The 22086-nt window shown below is 39.2% G+C and overlaps 1 protein-coding gene across 1 annotated transcript in view; it reads left to right on the plus strand.

The window, feature by feature from the left end:
- The first annotated feature begins 2312 nt into the window (after positions 1 to 2312).
- Positions 2313 to 22086, plus strand: part of cnot4b (CCR4-NOT transcription complex, subunit 4b) — a 33947-nt gene continuing 14173 nt past the window's right edge. Inside the window, exons 1-5 of the mRNA XM_017695842.2 lie at positions 2313 to 2516; positions 18286 to 18460; positions 20028 to 20225; positions 21660 to 21746; positions 21895 to 21996. Of these exons, the coding sequence (XP_017551331.1) occupies positions 18287 to 18460; positions 20028 to 20225; positions 21660 to 21746; positions 21895 to 21996 (561 nt within the window). The 5' untranslated portion in view covers positions 2313 to 2516; position 18286. The remainder of the gene's footprint in view (positions 2517 to 18285; positions 18461 to 20027; positions 20226 to 21659; positions 21747 to 21894; positions 21997 to 22086) is intronic.

Genomic DNA, 22086 nt, shown 5'->3' on the forward strand with positions numbered 1-22086 from the left:
ACCACCCTAACATACTTTTCAGCTACACCTGACTTCCTCATACAGTACCACAGTTCCTCTCTTGGCACCCTATCATATGCCTTCTCTAGATCCACAAAGACCCAATGTAGCTCCTTCTGACCTTCTCTGTACTTCTGTACCAACACTCTCAACGCAAAAATTGAATCTGTGGTACTCTTTCTGGGCATGAAACCAAACTGCTGCTCACTGATCTGAACCTCTCGCCTTAGCCTTGCTTCAACAACTCTTTCCCATACCTTCATGGTGTGGCTCATCAACTTTACACCTCTGTAGTTACTGCAGCTCTGCACATCACTCTTGTTCTTAAAAATGGGGACCAGTACACTGCTTCTCCACTCATCAGGCATCCTCTCACTCTCCAGGATTTTGTTAAACAACCTGGTTAAAACGTCCACTGCCTTCTCTCCTAAACATTTCCATACTTCCACAGGTATGTCATCTGGACCAACTGCCTTTCCATTCTTCATCCTTTTTAAAGCTGCCCTCACTTCCACCTTACTAATTCTCTGCACTTCCTGACCCACTATCTCTCCCCCCGTTGTCCTCCTCTCTTTCTCGTTTTCCTCATTCATTAGTTCTTCAAAGTACTCCTTCCATCTTCTCATCATTCTCTGTTCACCCAACACATTTTTGCTAGTTTCTCTCACCACCTTAGCTGTAGTTTCCCAGTCCTCAGATAGCTCCTCACTGCCCCCGAGGGCCTGTTGCAATTTTTCCCTGAACTGCCTGCAACCATCCTCCTCCTTCAGCTTCCATCATCTAATCTTTGGCTCTGTCTTCACTCTCTTCCTCTTCTTTGTTTCTAATCTCATTCTACAGACAACCACCCTATGCTGCCTTGCTACACTTTCCCCTGGTACTACTTCACAATCTCCAATCTCCTTTAGGTGGCATCTCCTGCTAAGGATATAATCCACCTGTGTGCACCTCCCTCCACTCTTGTATGTCACCCTGTGTTCTTCCCTCTTCTGAAAATACATGTTCACCACAGCCATTTCCATTCTCTTTGCAAAATCTACAACCATCTGACCTTCCGCATTTCTGTCTTTCACATCATACATACCCAGCACCTCTTCATCCCCTCTGTTTCCTTCACCAACATGTCCATTGAAGTCTGCACCAATCACTAATCTCTCCTCTCTAGGGACACCATCTACCACTTCATCCATCTTACTCCAAAATTTCTCTTTCTCCTTTAACTGACAACCAAACCTGTGGTGCATATGAACTGACCACATTCAAAATTACACCATCAACCTCCGACTTCAGGCTCATGATCCTGTCTGACACTCTCTTTACATCCAGAACACTTTTCACAAGCTGTTCCTTTAGGATTATCCCTACTCCATTTCTCTTCCTCTCTACACCATGATAGAACAGTTTGAATCCACCTCCAATGTTCCTGGCCTTGCTTCCTTTCCATCTGGTCTCCTGGACACACAGAATATCTACCTTCCTTCTCTCCATCATGTCTGCAAGCTCTTTGCCTTTACCAGTCATTGTCCCTATGTTCAGAGTCCCTACTCTAACCTCCACACTCCTGCCTTTCCTTCTCTCTCGCTGCCTTCTAACCCGCCTTCCTCCTCTCCTCTTTGATGATCTTCGACCTACAGTAGTCCAATTTCCACCGGCACCCTGCTGGTGAACAGCACCGGAGGCGGTCGATGTTAACCCGGGCCTCGACCGATCCGGCATGGCAATCATATCTGTGATCCGCATGATCATTTTGGCACAAGTTTTACGCTGGATGCCCTTCCTGATGCAACCCTCACCATTTATCCAGGCTTGGGACCGGCACCAGAAGTACACAAAGTACACCGCTAATGGTTGTTTTTTTAGGCTACCTTATGCTATATTCAACAAAATGTTCTTTGTTTGGAGAAGAATCCCAGACAGACTAAGTTCTGTAAGGCACAGGGGTGGAAAGAATCTGAGGCTTTTCTCCCACCGGTGTCTCTGAGCTTGGGTTTAAGTGTATAAGGGCATTTTGTGTGCAAACCTGCAGAGGAAGAATATAAACGAGACTTGGTTTGACATTTTCTTAATTGACAATTAAGTCAATATTATATTTTTGTTGAATTATATCAACTTCATAATATATTTTCAAGAACATTTGCATTCAAAACAAAAACAAAAAGCTCTGTTTCAGTCAGTCATATGCTAACATCTAGCTAACATTAGAGATCAGGTTCGTTATTGGTACTGCATTACCCATAGAGCGGGTGACGACGCATGCGCCGTGAGTTTTAACTGGTCCCCTACCCTCCCTCACTCCTGCCCCCCCCCCTTCATGTAAGATGGTGGTTAGACGGTGCAGCCGCTGTACATGGTCATAGAGGCTACCATAAAGGCTCGGCAGTTTCAGTTTAGAACGGAGAAATATTCCCCTAAAAATCAAGCTCCCAGTTTCCTAACACTTCGGCGTGCAGAAATCTTTCTTATATCCACGCCCCAACTGCTGTGCATAAATCCTGAGAAGAACAGATTTAGACAGGGTGAGTATCCCCAAAGCTAGCTAACCCGGGCTAGCCAGAAAGCAGTAACTTAAACCGTGCAGCTCAGCTAGCGTTAGCTAGTCAACCCAAAGGGATGACAAAAAAGTTTGCTGTGCACTTTTGTGTGGCAGTTTGTGTTTAAACCAAACCGAACAAGCACTGCGCTTAGTCGTGCTTGCATATCTGTGTTATGGTTGGTCGAGAAAATGTATTTCTGTCTGTTTTTCAAAGTCTTGAAGTCGGCTTGGTAGAATGTCAGACTGTACCGGGCTACTTCAGGCCTCACTACTGAAATAATGATGAGCTCAGGCAGACTGACTGTGTTGGTTAGCTACGTTAGCATCTGGCACTTAGAGCTTGCCTCCATACATTTTTGCCAGTTTTTTACTCTTTTGTGCGATTTTGTGCTGCTCTCTACCAACACTATATATAAACACCAGATATGTGTATGTGTTGATTTCAGACACTTGATGTAGCTGTTTCGCTAGCCCGCTAATTCAGCTTGTCAGTTAGCTCGCAAGCTCGTCGCTACACTTGACCGGCTGTTGAACGCCTTGTGGTAGAGGACAGAACAGAAATCAGCCCTGGGCGTGTTTAAGATACGAGGGGTTATTTGTGTTGACCGTATCACTGTTTTTCGTGCATGTTCGGTTCTCCCGGTAACTTCTTCAGTTCCCCATAAAAGCTAGGTTAGCTTGCTAGCTAGGTTAAGTTAGCTATCCCCGCCCATCGCTTGTTTAGCTAGGTAGCGTTAGCTATCTAACCAAGTCGCTAACAGTACTATAGGTTAATGTGATTTCTCAAAAAATCAAATCAGAAAGTTGACAGATATTTTGCAGTATGACCCTAATAAACGTGTCTCCGTGTGGTCCGGGTAGCAAATGTATTAATATTAGGGTGACAGTTTATTTGCTTTGCAGCGTCTAACGTTACCCAAGCGTAGCATTAATGTTAGTTGTTACCGTAGCGTTTATCACACGAAATATTTACGTTCTTTCATGACAGTCTGACTAACGTTTATTATTTTAGATAATTTGGCTTGTTCCAACATGACATTAAGTCATAATTTGGCTTCCTTCAAGCTGACGTCTTATATATATATAGCCTCTGTCAAACTGCTAGTATAAGGAGCAACGACAGTTATTTTTTTTAAATATTGGCCTTCTAAATATAAACTGCGAAATTATAACTACATTTAATAGGCAGTCTATAAAATCATGGACACTAATTCTAAAGGGGCTGCCTCATATGAAGTGTTAATGTATTATTACTGGATTTTAGTAAGTGTGCAATCACATGTTAATTCCACCCTTGCTGCTTGTTAGCAGTGCACATTTTATGCCTGTTTTTATGCTTTATTTCAATAAGCACCACCTTCATGTAAACATAACCTTTAGACTCAGAAGAATGCTTTTGTTTTGTTATGCTTAAAAGCTTAAAGCATAACAGCATAAAAAATAAAATAAAATTGTGTCCTGTGACTTTTGACTTGTATATATGCATTTATTGCTTTGCATTTAGACTCATTCGGTTCACTTGAAGTGCCAGGTTTTTCTCTGTTTTTTCCTGCATGTTACAATATCACAACAAAGATGAGGTAAATCATTATTTGAAGTCTTGTGCGTACATTCTTTCCACCTGTGTCATACTCTTGAAAGCAGGCCTTGGGGTTTTTTCATTGGTCAATCATAGCATCTAGGCCTATAGGAACATTGCAGCTCAGCAAAGATTAGGGAACTGTTTGCAAGACTCATATAGCGGAGAACATTTTCCTCTCTAGGAGCAGGGCTGTGTTAGAAGCATACTGTAGTACTGTGTAACAGTGTTCTCTGCAAGCCTGTAGGCTTCTTTGTGCACACAGTACTTCAATGTGTGAATATAGCATAGCAGTGTCCAACGTATGGACAGTAGACAGCTTTGTCTTTGTCAGCATGTTTGATCCCATAGAGAGCAGTGTTCTGAAACCAGTCTGTGTAAGATAAAAATAATAATAAACATGTATGCCTGATCAGATTCAGTTGCAAGGAACGGTTGCATCAGCATCATTCAATAGACCAATTACACAGCTACTTTGGCTACTACTTTGCTCCCACCTTTATTTAGCAATTGAAAAGCAAGCCTGTCTGTCTGCTTACGATAAGCATTTAATCATCCTTATGCATTTTAGGTGTTAGCTGTGGCTTTTATTGTGGTTAAACCTTGTTAAGTGTTTTCTAGGCATTTTCCAGCCCGGTACTGTAGGCATAAAGCCTTTTATCTTTTGCCAACAGCATAATGTGGGTGCAGTGTCGGGAGGGCAAAGGACAAAAATGCCGCTATGTTCAACAGTGTTTGTTCTTTTAAAACACATATACGGAGACAGAAGTGCCCCAAATCAATAATGCATTGTAAACATAATAAATATATGTAAATGACATTATAAATATAATAAATCACAACAGCATAATGTGGGTGCATTTGTGGGGGGCATTTTTTACTCTTTAAACATTTTTTACTCTTAAAACACACATACAGAGACAGAAGTGCCACAATGACATTATAAATATAATAAATCACTGAGAGTAAACATCACGGTCATACTAATAAAGCACAGCTGACACTTGGTTACTCAGCACTTTGGCCTCTGATCTTGACCTAACAATTCTATCAATAGATAGAATTAATTAATTCTTTTATTTGTTGTAATTGCAGGCCCATGCACATTTTAACAGTACATCATAGTACTATATGTTTTACATATATCCCTATTAAAATTAGCTGGCATTGCAGAAAGTGCAGTAGTCTAGTAATTTGTAGCTGACCTTATTTAACTTAACATATTTTAAGTAAAGCTCAATTTTCAGTTTTTCAAATTGAAAAAAATTCTGCGTAATTCAATTGGAGATGCGTTGATACGTTGTTATTTAGCATGATTTTATATGAAATTGTTAATTGTAGAGAAACTAACTGGCTCAGATTTCTTTACAGCAGCGGTAATTGAAACCAGGGGTCACAATGTCTCAAATGCAAATATAACATAGTATTTTATTTACAATCCAAACCCACTAATAAACCTACATGTGTCTTTTGAGTATTTGTGATGTTGATAAAGGTAAAATAGTGGAAAATCTGCATAAATAAGTTTTGTTCTATCTTGCAGTACAATACCCAGCATGTATCTTTCTGTCATGGATTCAGAGGCATTGAATGTTTTCAAACTTAATGATTTACACAGAAATTGAATAAGTGGAAAAAAAAGTCACTTTAAGTTCCCCACTTCTACTTAAAATGTTCATACATTTTAGTCAGTTAGGGGAAATAGTCCCTTATATACTTGAAACTATTGATATTTTGAATTATTTCAAAAAAGAAAGAGCCTATTTGCCTTTTGTCCTTTGTATGAGGAGATGTGAAGTTGGGAGAAATGACCAAGATGAGATATTAATGAATAAAAGATTAATGTTGAGGAATCTTCTTGGCCCCATGTGGAGAAGTATGCACTGGCAGATGTTGTCTGTGGCAGACACAATGTTGTAAGTCACTTTTTTGTCGAGAGTCACTGCTGATACCTAACACTGTTCCCAGGGGGCACAAGCTGAAGTGTCTAGTTGCATAGAAATGTCTGGCGGAAAGCCATAGGAGGCCAGTTACATAAGAACAAGCTTGCAGAGTGTAACAGAGTTGCTTGCATTTGTTTGAGTAGGCCCACCTGAAGCTGGTTAGCACAGTTTGTATAATGTTTACTCAGAGCTTCTGATCAGGGATTATAAGCTTGCACACCTACACAGGAAATTTTCTGCCTTCTCTTATTGATTGGATTCCTTAAAAAATATTGTGTGACTTTTCCTTCAGTTCAGGCTCTATGCTGTAATAGAACATTTGTGTTAGTCAGCTCAGTTACTATTTATTACATTGCTATTTCTGGAAGTCAACATGTGCAGTTTCATTATAGATGAATCAGAGAGATTGGACTAAGAATCTCTCTGAAACCATTTTCTTGTGTTTTCAAGGCAAGGATGCTAATTGCTTTAATTGATGGTTTACTGATGTATTACTTAGGAAGCGATAGGGACCATTTCATTTTCTAAATTCCAGTGATAACATGGCCAGATCTGCTGGAGAATTGTTTAGCCATGGTCTCTTGTTTATTGCAGTGATGGGAGAGCTCTCGTGATTGCCTTTCACTGCAGTATAGTATGTTTTGTTTAGCCACCAAAACAGTGTCTGTCAGCTTATTTATCCTGATGGCACTTTTGATAAAGCTATATCATCGTTAAAGGCGTCGTTGTCCTAAACAATGACAAGGTTTTTACTTCAATCCGTAAGATCTTGGATCTTCTTGTTTTATAAACCATTGCAGGTACAGATTCAAGAGGTTTCCACTGTTGTCATTTCCCTGGCAGCTACTGCTACCAGATTGTCACAGTACTACAGAGCGTAATAGCCATCAGGCCAGACCATGGACATAAAGTATGCAGCTCTAACTGTCAAACTCTTGTGTTAATCATGTCACATGTGGCACTTCCTCTTAGTATTCGCAGGCAGAAAAATGAGAAGTTGGGTAGATAACAGTAAATGTTTGTGTGCACACACGTACCAACCCTTTGTCAGTCTAAATGAATGAAAACTTTGGGATATTAACTTGCAAATCAGCTTTTTCCTGTGTCAAGGTTGCAATTGTTTGACAGCGAAGCTCTACAGTGATTTTTGAGTTTGCATTTATTGGACATGGTTGCGGGCCTTCCATTAACATGCAAAGCTAATGCCAAATCTCAGTTCTGTAGTTTGCTCCCTCCACTGTCTTTCCGCTCACAGAGATAAACTTCGTAAGACTTTTTATTTTGGAGGGAGACTGGTTTGCATCTGATTAACTGCCTCTGGAAATGAACTGTAACACTACACAGACTAAAATGTAGTCTTGGAGAGAATTACAGTAAGAAAGAAAACAACTTTACTGTGCTTTGAAGAAGAAAAAAAAAAAACCTAAACTATTCTAAATACAGTCTTATACGAGATTGAAGACGTCTGGTGTAGTTGGCGTCTTTGCTGATTTTTTTGTAAGTGACAAAGGTGTATAAAGCAGTTTTTAGCAGCTTAAAAATCTTTGTTAAACCTCAGTTCACCAATGAATTGACAAGAAAGTTTCCATGTCTAAAATGTCATGTGATGCTGTGTTTGGATGCACAGTGATATCGGAATCATATGTCTGAGCAGATATATGCTGAAAAAATATTGGCATAGCATTGGACAGATGTTTAGATTTGACTGATTTTTCACATCAGTGTTTAATTATGTATTTGTGTGTTGGCTTACTATGCTTAAATGCATTTTTACCATTTTATTGCATTTAGAACCACTCTGTAAAATAAATATTAGGTTTCTCTATAGTGCTAACCCATATATGCATCTGCATTGGCCCAGAATTTCCATATTGGTGCATCCCTACTAATACAAGCAGATTTCAGCACTGTTCTCTCCCCAAATCACAGACATGGTTTATGACTAGGGTGTTTGTGAAGATCTTTTCCTGAATGTTTTGATAAAGATGCAGCAGTGACCCTTAGCCAACAGTTAATGGCAAACAGCCGTTTCATATTCGGAAACATAGTTGTTGCTGACCTGTTTATAGCCTCATGTCTCTGTTAATCTTAAACATATGTACAATTAACACCATTTTTCTGTTGTGAAACACATTCTTTCATGAGACTTTCAAGACGGAAAAAGAATGTGCATTCTCTTGGCTTACACAGTGCATAGGCTTATGGGAAACTGTATCTGTGGGAAAGTGCCTGAATGCTTTCACTGATACTTGATACACTTTGGATTAAAGATTATTTCTTACTGACCCCTGCACAGTGTAAATAGAAATAGGCAAGTATAGTAGAATGTATGAGAAAAGTAGGATTAAAATTAAGCATTTGTATTACAACCAGCTGACTTGCCATGCCCACCTGCAAAACAAACATTAACTCACATGAGTGTTAAGCAGTGGATGTGGCAGGTAAGGTGTTTCAATCCAACCCAGCAGTTTCAGGCATGTTTTAATGACGAAGTATCGTGTGCTTTTTCCCCCTCTGTCTATTTAAAATACTGTCATAGAGGTAACATAAACTGTTATTGACTGACAGTGAGGTGAGATTTCTGAACTTAACAAAATGTGAATGTCTGCACTGTGGAACTGTTTTTAAGTGGAAGTGAAAATGTGTAAAATGTACAGCGTCAGAGTTTTGACTGCATTTAAGCTTGCTGCCTTGCATCAAAACATGAGCATGTGAAACATGCAACGAGTCACTTTTAGTTTAAACCTGACGTTAGAGGAAATGTTGTGTTCAGAGCTTGAGAGAAAGGAGTGTACTATTGCATATACTTTCGAGAAATGTTATGAATTCAAGACACCAAAAATGATCATCACTTAAGTAGAACTTAAAGCAATTTTATTGCAGCGTTTTAAAGTATAAGATAGCCAAGTCATCAGATTCATCAGTCACATTCATATATCAGAATTGATTTTAATAAAACACATTGCAAATAAATGTGAGCAAAATAATTGTGTTTATTGTTGTCATGATGAATTGTCATTTAGTTGTACAATAAGTTTTTCTGAGCATATAGAGGATATTAGCAGTACTTAAAATGGTCATTAAAAAAGAAGGCTTATACAACAAAGTGTATTATTGTATCAGGACATTTGTAATAGCAGATGTGAATTGTTTCCCCATTACACATTACAAAAAATTGGATCTGCTAGGTCACAGTTTTTAATCGACTGCTCTTCCAGACTGTGGGCAGGTTAATACATACATCACTGCTAATCACGTTTTAATATAGACTCTAGTGTAAATGTTGATATAATTGCTGCTATTTGTAATGGTCTTTTCACTGTGTGTCTAGGCTCAACTGGATGTTAAAATTTTGCTTAGAATTTAAATGATTTGTCTGATGAATGAATAGTCAATGAGCATGCTGAGATGACAATAGGCCTTTGACTCCTGCTGTGCTAAAACCTCTTTGGATACATGTCGACAACATTAGCTTGTAGCCTCCACTATTGCTGTTGTATTTTGTAGACTGTGACTCATTTTAATCACTTCAGAGATTATGCTGGAATTAGTCAAATTAACTACGGTAACAATATGAGTGTTTAAAACTCTGCAGTGTAAGTGTGTAGCAGAAGTAACTAGTTGTAATGTAAATGAACGCCTTTATTGTATTTAATAGTCATTCAAAATGATTAGTAATTTAGTGAAATGTATATTATCTTTAATGGAAGGAACTCTTGGGGTCAAAATATATCTGAGATGGCATCGCTATACTGATCACTGTCAGTGATGTTTATGTCTATGGTAGGTGAAATAGGTAGAAAAAGGTGAAAATTACTATAAAAATTGTGAGTTTGTGGATATTTGTTGATTACACTTTGCAAATAGCTCCTATAATTTGTTCTGTGTATTAATATTAGAGAGTGAATAGATTGCAGTTAGATAATTAGAGTAGTCTGCATCTTCTTGGTAAACAAACTGTTTTACTGTGGTTTAACACTTTGTTAAACAGGAACTGAGACTTGTAGCCTAGCATTTATGACCCCAGCACTTTCTTTTTTTTTCCATTAATATTTTCTTCCTTTTTTTTCCATTAGTCTTTCCATTTATATATTTTTGTTTAGTAAATATCGTTTCTGAATGTAACAGCATATCATTGTTGCCATAGTAACATAACAGAAATTCTTGTTGATCAACTGCATAGTAAATCAAAACAAAATGGTCTAATTTCATATTCTTATGACTTCTAATATATGCAATCACTCTTACAGTCACCAATGTTATGTGTATGGCAAGTTGATAATCCTGGCACTACAGCTGAACCAGAATCTCTTGTAAAGAAGTGTCAATACTCACAGTAAGTGGTCACAAATCGATACAGAAGGGTTACAGGTGCGTGAGTCAGCTTAGTCAAATTAGTTATCATCAATCACAAAATATTTTCCTTTTCTGGTTTTCTTTTAATCTACTCACTCAATCTACTCGCTACTCAATTACAATTCTTAAAGTAATTTTTTTAAACAGCACAATGACATTTAATTTGCCCTTTGGCCCTGTGATTTCCATGGAGCAAATCAGGTTCTTTAGTTCAAATTGTCATTAATCCTGTAAGTCTGGGTTAAAAGTGTTTGCACCAGCCTGGGTTTTGTTGCTGTAGTGATATAGTGACACTAGTTTAACCCATTCAAATTAGTCATCATTTACTACTTAACAGGTTATAGTGAATGTTGTATGTGTCTGCATTATGGCTGCAGCTAATGCCTATTTATATAATTGATTAGTTGGTCCATTATGACTTGGATTTATTGATCACAGGGCTCCAGATAAAAAATGAGCTTAAAAGGAAAAAAATATGTGGCAACAGCTTTTTAATTGCAGAGTAATATGCAAACATATTAAGCTTATCAACACATCTCAGGTCAGCTTTGTAGTTTATGTATCTCTGCTGTCCACCGTGCCTGATTCTTTTCATACATATTGTCATACGTCTTTGACACATCTGGTCCATTTTTGTCATTAGCAAGGAGGTGAGTGGTGAAGGGTAGATGTTCATGTGATCTATATATATCATTTCTATGTGTGTGTAATATATATGTGTGTTACATTTTCGTATACATTTTCGTGTGCGTCTGTCAATAGTTTACTGGTCTGGAGTCAGACTGGGGTTGTGCAGATGACCTCTTAAATTCTGACAGAGACATAGATTGTGTTAATGAAAAATCTGATATTTTTTTCTACATGCCGTTCACTGAGAAAAGCTCAGCTCGGCTCATCCGTCTTGACACGTTTTGCCACTCTGGTTGTTTTTGGTAATATGTTTTAAGTTGAATTAAACCACTTAACCACATTAAATATTTTAGGCTAAACTGACAAATGATATTTTACAGTGAAAAATTGAAAACAATCACTACAGCAGAGAAACATTTAAAAGTAGTATCTTTTAAGTGGCATCTTTATTCTGGGTAATGGGAACTGGGAAAAAAAAAACAGTGCTTTACATTCAATGTCAAAGATACTGTGAAAGCAGCTTAGTTTACCTGGTGTGCCTTGTTTGGCCATAAGTTCTTATTCACATCACACCTTAATATCCTGTCTTGCTGATACACTTACAAATAATCACTTGCTTATTATGTTGTGAGCCCCTAATGCACCATGTATTGTGAACAGAATACCTCCAGAAGTGATCCCTTTTTATAGGTGGTCAGCACCTGGCGAGGACGTTTTAATTGATAATTAAGACAAATGAGGAAAGAGAAGACATTTAAAGAAGCGGGTTTGGATTTAGCATGATAATTTATCTGCTTGTATGCTAGCTTTGATAACTGACATTTAATAAGCACGTAGCAGTGAAGTTTCAAACAGTTTTGACGCAGTTAAATGCAGCTGGGTTAGTTGAGGGTGTGTGTTTTTTTTTTTTGTTTTTTTTTTTTTCCCCCTTTTACTTTGGTTTTAATAAAATTTTAGGATCTTGCCATGTCTAGTTTCTGCTGGAAACCATCTCTTCTTTGATGTTGCAGTAAAGTTTTCAGGGTTTTTTTCCCTTTTATTCCCTTTCCCTTTTATTTTACTATGTAAACATAAATAAGAAATACAATTTCACTATTCACTGTTATAGAAATAACGAAATGCTAATGACTGCTTACATCAGAACATTAGCAAGCACATTTTCATGCATCACAAGGCTAAACAAGGACCCACAGTGCCCCTTCTGCGAAGTACTGCTCTTAGGAAGATTGACATTATTTGGCTGCTAATGGCTCCACCTTTTGGAGAATTTGAAACCTGCAAAACATGAGTGAGTTCAATGAGGGGCTTTAATCTAAAAACAGGATTCCCTTTTCTGTTAGTATTGTTAGTGTAATCCTACAGTAGTTCACTGAAACAGCCTGCACTTATTTACTTAGCCTGCTTTAACATATGGCCAAGGTCAGAGTTTACTCTCTGAACATTATTGCTCTGTTTTTGAGCTGCATTACTGACCTCACATCTATTACAGCTGTGTCATGTGACTATGCAAGCTGCTAGAGTTTCCAGCGCCACTGCATCTTGTTCTGCATTCATAATACTATTTCTGTCATGCTATAATTTAATCATAATCTAATGCGGTAATCATACCAGATTTTCGGAGCAGAAATCGTTTGACCCTGGTGTTATGTTACTTTGTAAGTTTTGAGATAGCTAAACTGTGAGTGACAAGCAAAAGTGTGTTGGCTGAGGAGCAGATCTTCCCACTCCCTGGAAAGAAAAGACCACAGCCTTTTTGATTTCTTCATGCCTGAAAGATTTACATATTATCATGGTTAAGGTTCATCAAGATATTTACTTGGTCTCAAGCTAAATTAACCATTGCTGGAAGCAGATTCCTTTTTTACCGTATCAACATTTTCATCAGCCAGATTTTGTTCATGTTTGGTTTGACTGAGCATTCATGTGTTATTGTTTTGGCTGTTTGCTGCTTTGCTTTACGCCCAGGGTGTTGAACACTGATCCTGGAGGGTCATAGTCCAGCACTATTTGGTGATTTCCCTGCTCAAACACACCAGAAGCAAAAAGACAAATAGTACTACTTACTAGAGCAGAGAAATCACCAAACTGTACTGGATGTAGCACTGGCAGGCTACGTTTATCTGGAGCAGGTCTGTTCCTCATACACAATGGAAGAGAGGCCCCTTTCTCAGTGAGAATGCATTACTGAACAAATCTTGCAGTGAGGGGGAACAAACAACAGCCCTAGACCCCCGTTACTAATTCTATCCAGGCACTCTCAGGAGATGGTGCATTTCAGCAGGCTTAGAGGGCCTTCTTGGCTGCTTGTAACTTCGTTGGTCCAAGGAAATACTGATGACCCTACATGTAGAGCAGCTGATTGTGGGGAGGGGTCGTTAACCCCCTTTCCCAGCGTTTCTATCCCTGGTTCCCTTTTAAAGAGAGAACGAAAGGGGCTGGCATCTCCTTCGACAGCCGGTCTGCTTTTTGCAGGATATTTTTAGATGCCTTCTCTCTGTCCCGCCTCCCCGCCCCGATTCACACTCGTGGTGCTCCCTCTGTAGAAGCACTGGACGCGCTGGCCCAACACGCACATGTCAAAGCTTAAAAGGTACAGATAAATTGTAGAAGGACAGTAACAAAGATGTGATCCAAATGTCAGGGCTAGCACAAAGTACACATGGTCTCTTTGGAGGCCTCTGCCTGATGGTATTTGGCAAAGTGACCTGTCATGTTAGGCAGCCCATTTGTAAATGATTTGGCAAGGCTGAGTCATAGTGACTGCATTTCTAATGTAAGGTACAGTCTGACAACTGTTCCAGGTACGAGGAAGAAAAAACATCACACTACTCAGTGTTTGTTTTCACTGTTTACTGAAAAATGATTTTTCTTCCTTTTCAGTAAGGCCATTGAAAGAATTGTTTAGTAAGTGAAGTGACTGCAGTCATCATGAGGAAATGGTGCTGTTTGAGTGCATGGAAACGGAAGTGACTGTACCAGAGTTTCACATTTGTCCTATGCTGCAATGGCCAAAGTAAACACAGGAGGGAAGTCCTTTTTTCTTACTAAACCAAACCAGACATGTTATAAAGATGGTGACAAGTCACTGGTTGAACTGTGAATGGGAAAACTTGACGTGACATCTGTTTACAAACAAAGTCCTGCCCTTAGTTTCATGCGCCAGTCAGCTTGCTAGTAAAGCCACAAGTGGGAAAAGAACCCCCTTTTTTGGAGATATACACATGCGCAGTTGAAAGAACAAGCTGAAAAGCACAATTTTTTGTGCTTTATATGAGCCAAATGCTATAAACTAAGAGATTTTGGTTAGATTTGAACAGTGATTTCAAATATGTTTTAAAAACAATAATTTGGCCTTCAGTTTCAGATATATAGTTTTCTCCTCATTGAAAGAGAGAGGAGCCTGGTCTTGTATGGCTAGAAATAACTGCCAGGGGCTTTGCCAAGATGGCTACAAAGTGGACAGATTTTTTTAATAAGGACTTTGAACAAACATCGTTGTATGAATTCCATTCAATAATTTTAGCAGCTTGTTTGGAATGTGTTTTCAACACTGCTATGTAAATAAACAGAACTTGCCAATCAAATGGACTGGACAAAACAAAATTTTTATGGTACCTTCATAACAAACATGAGCAGAAGATACAAATGGGCAGTTCTTCATTTGCCATTATCCAGCATTGAATTTAATCAGTTTCTCTTTCTTCCATAAAGATTGTCGTTAATGTGTTGTACCTCTTTTGTTATTCTGTTCTTAAAGGGGTCTTCTTGGTGATGGGGTGCACTTCTGATGTTTTTACTTCAGTCCTCTCTCTCTCTCTCTCTCTCTGTCTCTCTGTCTCTCTGTCTCTGTCTCTGTCTCGCTCTCATTTTAGATATGGGGTGTGCCAAGACTCTTTTTCACACCCTAACAGTTACAGTTGGTTACACTTGATGATGAACTGTTTACTGTGGTAATGTATTCGAAAGTGACAGGAACCAAAGACCTTCCCATTTGTCCAAATTGGCCTGTGGTTGGTTAGTGTAGTGGTTAACACCTCTGCCTTCTACGCTGTAGACTGGGGTTCAATCCCCCACCAGGGCAAGCACCCTACACTATACCAATAAGGGTCCTTGGGCAAGACTCCTAACACCACCTTGGCCTACTTGTGTAAAATGATCAAATTGTAAGTCGCTCTGGATAAGAGCGTCAGCCAAATACCGTAAATGAGAAGGAAACAAAACATTAGTAGAAAAAAAATCCCATAGCCTGCAGTTAAAAGTAGTGGATTGTGAACACACAGCACTGACATTGATCCTATATGTGAAAGTGTACAGTGGTGCTTGAAAGTTTGTGAACCCTTTAGAATTTTGTATATTTCTAAAATATGGCCTAAAACAATCAGATTTTCACACAAGTCCTAAAAGTAGATAAAGAGAACCCAGTTAAACAAATGATGCAAAAATATTATACTTGGTCATTTGTTTATTGAGGAAAATGATCCAATATTATATATTTGTGAGTGGCAAAAGTATGTGAACCTGTAGGATTAGCAGTTAATTTGAAGGTGAGATTAGAGTCAGGTGTTTTCAGTCAATGGGATGACAATCAGGTGTGAGTGGGCACCTGGTTTTATTTGAAGAACAGGGATCTATCAAAGTCTGCTCTTCACAACACATGTTTATGGAATTGTTTTATGGCCTGAACAAAGGAGATTTCTGAGGAGTTGTTGATGCTCATCAGGCTAGAAAAGGTTACAAAACCATCTCCAAAGAGTGGACTCTACCAATCCACAGTCAGACAGATGGTGTACAAATGCAGGAAATTCAAGACCATTGGTTCCCTCCCTAGGAGTGGTCGACCAACAATGATCACTCCAAGAGCAAGGCATGTAATAGTCGGCAAGGTCACAAAAGACCCCAGGGTAACTTCTAAGCAACTGAAGGCCTCTCTCACATTGACTAATGTTAATGTTCATGTTCATGAGTCCACCATCAGAAGAACACTGAACAACAATGGTGTGCATGGCATGGTTGCAAGGAGAAAGCCACTGCTCTCCAAAAAGAACATTGTTGCTCGTCTGCAGTTAAAGATCACGTGGACAAGCCAGAAGGCTACTGGAAGAATGTTTTGTGGACGGATGAGACCAAAATAGAGCTTTTTGGTTTAAGTGAAAAGCGTTACATTTGGAGAAAGGAAAACACTGCATTCCTGCATAAGAACCTTATCTCATCTGTGAAACATGGGGGTGGTGGTATCATGGTTTGGGCCTGTTTTACTGCATCTGGGCCAGGACAGCTAGCCATCATTGATGGAACAATGAATTCTGAATTATATCGGAGTATTCTGAAGGAAAACATCTGTCCATGAACTGAATCTCAAGAGAAGGTGGGTCATGCAGCAAGACAACGACCCTAAGCACACAAGTCATTCTACCAAAGTTTGGTTAAAGAAGAATAAAGTTAATGTTTTGGAATGGACAAGTCCTGACCTTAATCCCATCGAAATGTTGTGGAAGGACCTGAAGTGAGCAGTTAATGTGAGGAAACCCACCAACATCCCAGAGTTAAAGCTGTTCTGTACGGAGGAATGGGCTAAAATTCCTCCAAGCCGATGTGCAGGACTGATGAACAGTTACCGGAAACGTTTAGTTGCAGTTATTGCTGCACAGGGGGGTCACACCAGATACTGAAAGCAAAGGTTCACATACTTTTGCCACTCACAAATATGTAATATTAGATCATTTTCCTCAATAAACAAATGACCAAGTATAATATGTTTGTGTCATTCATTTAACTGGGTTCTCTTTATCTACTTTTAGGACTTGTGATTGTGAAAATCTGATTGTTTTAGGTCATATTTATGCAGAAATATAGAAGATTCTAAAGGGACCACTGTATCTGCCATGGGAGACCCTGACAGGAGTTAAAACTCCAGGCTGTAAAGTTCCCTGCTTCTCTGATGCGCACAAGCCTCGTCGTACCATGAGGAGGCGTCAAAATAGCATTGGGCTAATTACGTTAACCTTTGTTAGTTATTGAAGTAATCTCAAATGGACCTGCTGGGTGCTTTCTGATTCTGCTTGATGTGTTTAAGACCCTCTTCGCCCATGCTTTTAGCATCTGTTTCACGTGATGTGATTGTAAGTGGATAGCGAGACATGCGTATATTTGCTTACCCCTAGGATTTTGGAACTGGAAGAAATGGAGAAAGGGTATTACACAGATCTATTACATCAGTCTCTCGCTATAATTGTCAAAACAAAAACAAAAAAGTCCCTCGAGTCCATGTTTGTGTATGTGTACAAGCTGTTTCAAATGTTTAGTTCATATTGATGTCTAACACAGCTTGTAAATAAACAAGACAGGAGATGAAAGAACAAAATAGTAAATGTAGCATAAACTTTACCAACTGAGACCATTTAGCTTGCACTGAGCGCGTTCAGCCTTCAGCGTTCAACCTTCCTGAATGTTTTTCTAGCATGACTGCTGTGCTCATCACAACTCTGTGATGCTATCCTGCCTGTTTCAAGCGTGATATGTCTTGCTACTACTGGTGTTAGTGGTTAGCACTGAATGCCTCATTTTGAATGCTTTGAGATGGTTATGCACTGCAGAAGTGTTTTTATAGTACTTAATCATAGCTTTACACATTGTGCAGCTGACTGTAGAATTAGATACAATTTTTTCTGAAGTATTTCCAGACTAACAGTTTCTTACTTTCTTTACCATATGCATGAGTCCTTGGTAGTGGGTTTTTTTTTTTTTTGTTTTTTGTTTTTCCCCCCTTCTTTCCTCTTTCCAACTAGTCGACAGCTCCCCCTTGCTGTGACTAGGGGATGGACTAGATGACTATTCGATTAGTCTATGCAGCTCCTAATGTGAGGTACTTTAACAGTGCATTTATGTAGGTTTTTATATCACTGAACATGTTTAAACGTTCAGTTATGCTTATATATGCGCATACTTCTGTCTTGCTGTGGTTTACATGTAATAAATCAATAAATTAACAACATTACCAACACAATACCAGCGGTAAATACGTTTCTGCCATTATTGGGGGTTGCTGTGACTCGTTAAGAGACACCAGGCCACCTTATTGCAAAATAGTTTTTAACGGGCAAAAACATAGTGTTTAGTTGATATATAACACACACATGTCTGTGTATTCATGTATGTGTGAGTGTTTTTTCCTGTTTCTCTTCAGTTTTGTGCACAGTCTTCCCTCACACTGTAATAATGCCACTTCTTGCCACTTTGTGCCATAGGATGTCCCGTAGCCCTGAAGTGAAAGAGGACCCCATGGAGTGCCCCCTGTGCATGGAGCCTTTGGAGATTGACGATGTCAACTTCTTTCCCTGCACCTGTGGCTACCAAATTTGCCGTTTCTGCTGGCACCGCATTCGCACAGATGAGAATGGCCTTTGTCCCGCCTGCAGGAAGGTAGAGCTTCATCTGCCTTTACAGCCATAGTTTGCCATTTAAATGGGTAGTTCTGGCATTTAGACAAAGTGAAGAATTGCCTTGTCGTTAGATGCAACTGATCAATTATGTATGTTTTTCTTTAAACTTTAAAGCTGTGATGAATCAAAATAATTGACTGCTGAAGATTTAATCAGTACAGTTTCTTTGGTGTTGTATGTTTTCGTGGCAGTCATGGAGAGCTCTGACAGTTTAACTTTGAAAGTGGTGTTAAATTGCCTGTTCCCTAGATTACATGATGAGCTTGATGAACAGCATAGAGGCGTCTTTAAAAAGCACAATTTTTATCAAGTCACATTCAAAGGCTTTCCTTTTAATATTTTTTCTTAGCCTGAGGAACTCCATATGGATCTTTTGTAGAGCAGCACTTTATTTTTAGGGAACAGTTCCTTGGGAATTGGTGTAGAAAAGTGTTTTGATGGCTGGTGTTCAACATCCCAGAGAGCTTTGATAGAAAAATTCATGCTTGCTCCACTGCCTCAGGGTTTGAGTGATTTTTATCATTGCGGTGCTTGCAGCTGTCTGGGGGGAATGTGGCAGAAGAACCTGAGAGTCTCAACAATTTGTCTTCTCTCTCCTTTCATCATAAACGCCCCTCGTCTGTCCACTGATCAATAAGGGGCATTCCCTGAGTGTTCACTGTACATGCAAGAAGACCCAAATCTTCACTGCCCTAAAGCTTTAACTTAACCTATACCACTAAAGCACCTAAGGCTCCTCTAGAGAACAAATATTAGATGGGGCTTTTCAGATTAAATTCTTGTCTTTTGCAAGGCCAGCAGGTTATTGCTAAGTACTGTTATCCTAAAGGATTCCTGGGGTGGATAAAGGTTTTTCTCTGTCTGAAATTATGTAAAGGTATAAAGGTGCAAGATTTAGTAGTAGCAATGTTATTTAACCTTTAAACTGAGATACCCCATCTTATTTGAAACATTAATTATACTTTTAACAGTCTGTAAGCAGATTGCTAATTATAATAACATGAAAATTTTATTGGTAATATTTAATGTTTTGGCTGCAAAGGACAGCAAGATTTACTTACTTCCTCACAGCTATCCATATTCTCTCTGATCCTGTGTGGAGCTGACTGATTTGACTGCAGTGTTCTCTTCGTATGCATTGCTGATTTTTGGATGGCACCAATTCAATACCAGGTATCTGTATTGGGCCAATAACAACAGAAAATGCTGAATCTAAGAAGAACCTCTGGAGGGAAGCTCTGTGAAATCTGGTCTTGGCCTCTGTTCCGTCATTTGGCCACTTAGCCCACTGAGGCCGCTATCAGAAAATTCTTGTTAGGATATTGGAAGGAAAAAAAAATGAGTGATTGAGATCCATTACCTTAACATCCTAAAGTTGTGAAAAGTTGTATTATGCTGTTCTAGTGGCCACACTGGAGATGATGTTGCCTTTCCCAACGCTGATGTTTGAGACAGTTGGCTGTCTCTGTGTTCTCTGTGGTGCACAAACTGTTAGTTTTAAACCTGTATTTTGAGTCAGTGAGGGGTTGTGTGATGCTCTTCTCTAGCCTTATCCAGAGGACCCAGCTGTGTACAAGCCCCTCTCTCAGGAGGAGCTGCAGAGGATAAAGAATGAGAAGAAGCAGAAGCAGAATGAGCGCAAGCAGAAGATCACAGAGAACCGAAAGCACCTAGCCAGTGTACGCGTTGTCCAGCGGAACCTGGTGTTCGTGGTTGGGCTATCCCAGAGACTCGCCGACCCTGAGGTGATTCCATACTAGTGTACTCTCCCATATTTACATGAAGTGTGTTATTAATAAAGTACAACACATTTAGCATACTTTTATACTTTCAGAGGTTTAGATAATATTGTACCATAATTTTTTCATAAATTTCATTAAAAAAAAAGTCAAAAATCTTTTGGAATGGTCATTGAATGTTTATTAGGCAATACTGAGAACCATTTGTATGGATGTAACTCATCAGAATCTAATAAACAAAAAGGTTCAAGGGGGGGGAGGAGGGGATGGGGGGAGGAGACTAGCTGCCAACCAGATTTTCAGACTCAACTAAGAGTCTGCAGCATGCCCATGGATATCTCTCTCCCCCTCTCTTGTTATGTATCTCTGACGTTCTTTCGTTCCCTCTCTCTGTGCCATCACTGCTGACGTCATGCACCCTGAATAGCTCCCGGCACCAAGCAAATTATTCACTCCAAAAAAGCAGAGGCAAAGTGAAAGCATGCCTGCCTGTTCCAAAAGTGTTGAATGAGATTAGGAACACAAAGCTGAGGAAACATTTCTGTCTAAGGGCACGTGAAGTGTTTACTGACTAAAAGCAGGGCTTAATTTTAAGTGCATTTTGTCATCTAGTTCACAGAGTCTGAAAACTGCCTAGTTTTTTTGTCATCTTTTATTTTCTTTGGTCATGCCCTTATATTTTGTGGTGGAGTTGAATTGGGGGGAAGGGGCGGCATTAATGCAAGCGGCCTTGGTTGAACAAAGCCCACAAAGAAATGTTTGGGCCCTGGTCTTGGTTTGAGAGTGACTAGAATCTCAAAAGCAGTCTGTTGAACAGAATTCTTTTGCCAGTGAGATGCCACTTAAACACTAAAGGCCTGGTAGTGTCTCTTTATGCTAGGCTCAGTCTTTGGTTTTGTTCGGTCATGAGTGTTTGACTCTGTAAACATTGTAAACATCCTGTTGATGACGTTGAGGTCATCAGTTCTGTTCTGAATGAACAGTTGACTGTTCCTTTTGTTCCCATGGCTGTGAAATGCAGCATTTTGTTTTTCTATGGCATCCAGAATGGGTTGTTTACAAGGTGTTTAATATTGCTGAAAGCATGGTTAGTAGATCGACTTTGTATTCCAACATAAGTTGCCCCCCCAGTGTTGTTGTAATGGTACCTGTGTTTGTAATTTGTAATCCTTTTTAGACCTCTCAGCTTTTTTTGCTCTCCATCTCGTTTCTGTTTGTTGTAACAACCTAGGCTTAGTCCAGCTTTTGATGATCATTGATCCTTGTGGCCTGTATGGCCTAATATAGAAGTATAGAAAATATTTATTGTATTTTCTGTGCTTTCCAACAGGGATAAGAAATAGTTTTTCTTGCTCTTGTTAGTAGTAAGCCTTTGACACATTTGTGCTCCTTCCAGACAGTTTAGTAACTTGGCTTTGTTTCTTCCAAACTGCATTTCAGGTCTTGAAGAGGCCGGAATATTTTGGGAAGTTTGGGAAAATCCATAAAGTGGTCATCAACAACAGCACCTCATATGCAGGCTCACAGGTAAAAAGTGTTTTTTCTCATCATTCTTATCATTCTGAATGTATGTTAAACTGCCTTAAAAGTTCAATTTAAAAGCAATTTTTTTTGCCAAAACTGCAAAACATGCTAATTTGTCCAAATTTCCACCTGTTTTTTTTTTTCCCACCAGGGTCCTAGCGCCAGTGCCTATGTCACATATATTCGGTCAGAAGATGCCCTAAGAGCTATACAGTGTGTCAACAATGTAGTAGTAGATGGCAGAACACTTAAGGTAATATAATAAGTAATGTAATAAAGATTTTATTGAATGGAAATCAAGTAAAGTGTGTCCTTGTTATTGTTCAAATGACTGACAATATTT

Source organism: Pygocentrus nattereri, chromosome 1 (assembly GCF_015220715.1).
Source record: "Pygocentrus nattereri isolate fPygNat1 chromosome 1, fPygNat1.pri, whole genome shotgun sequence".
NCBI classification, from domain to species: Eukaryota; Metazoa; Chordata; class Actinopteri; order Characiformes; family Serrasalmidae; genus Pygocentrus; species Pygocentrus nattereri.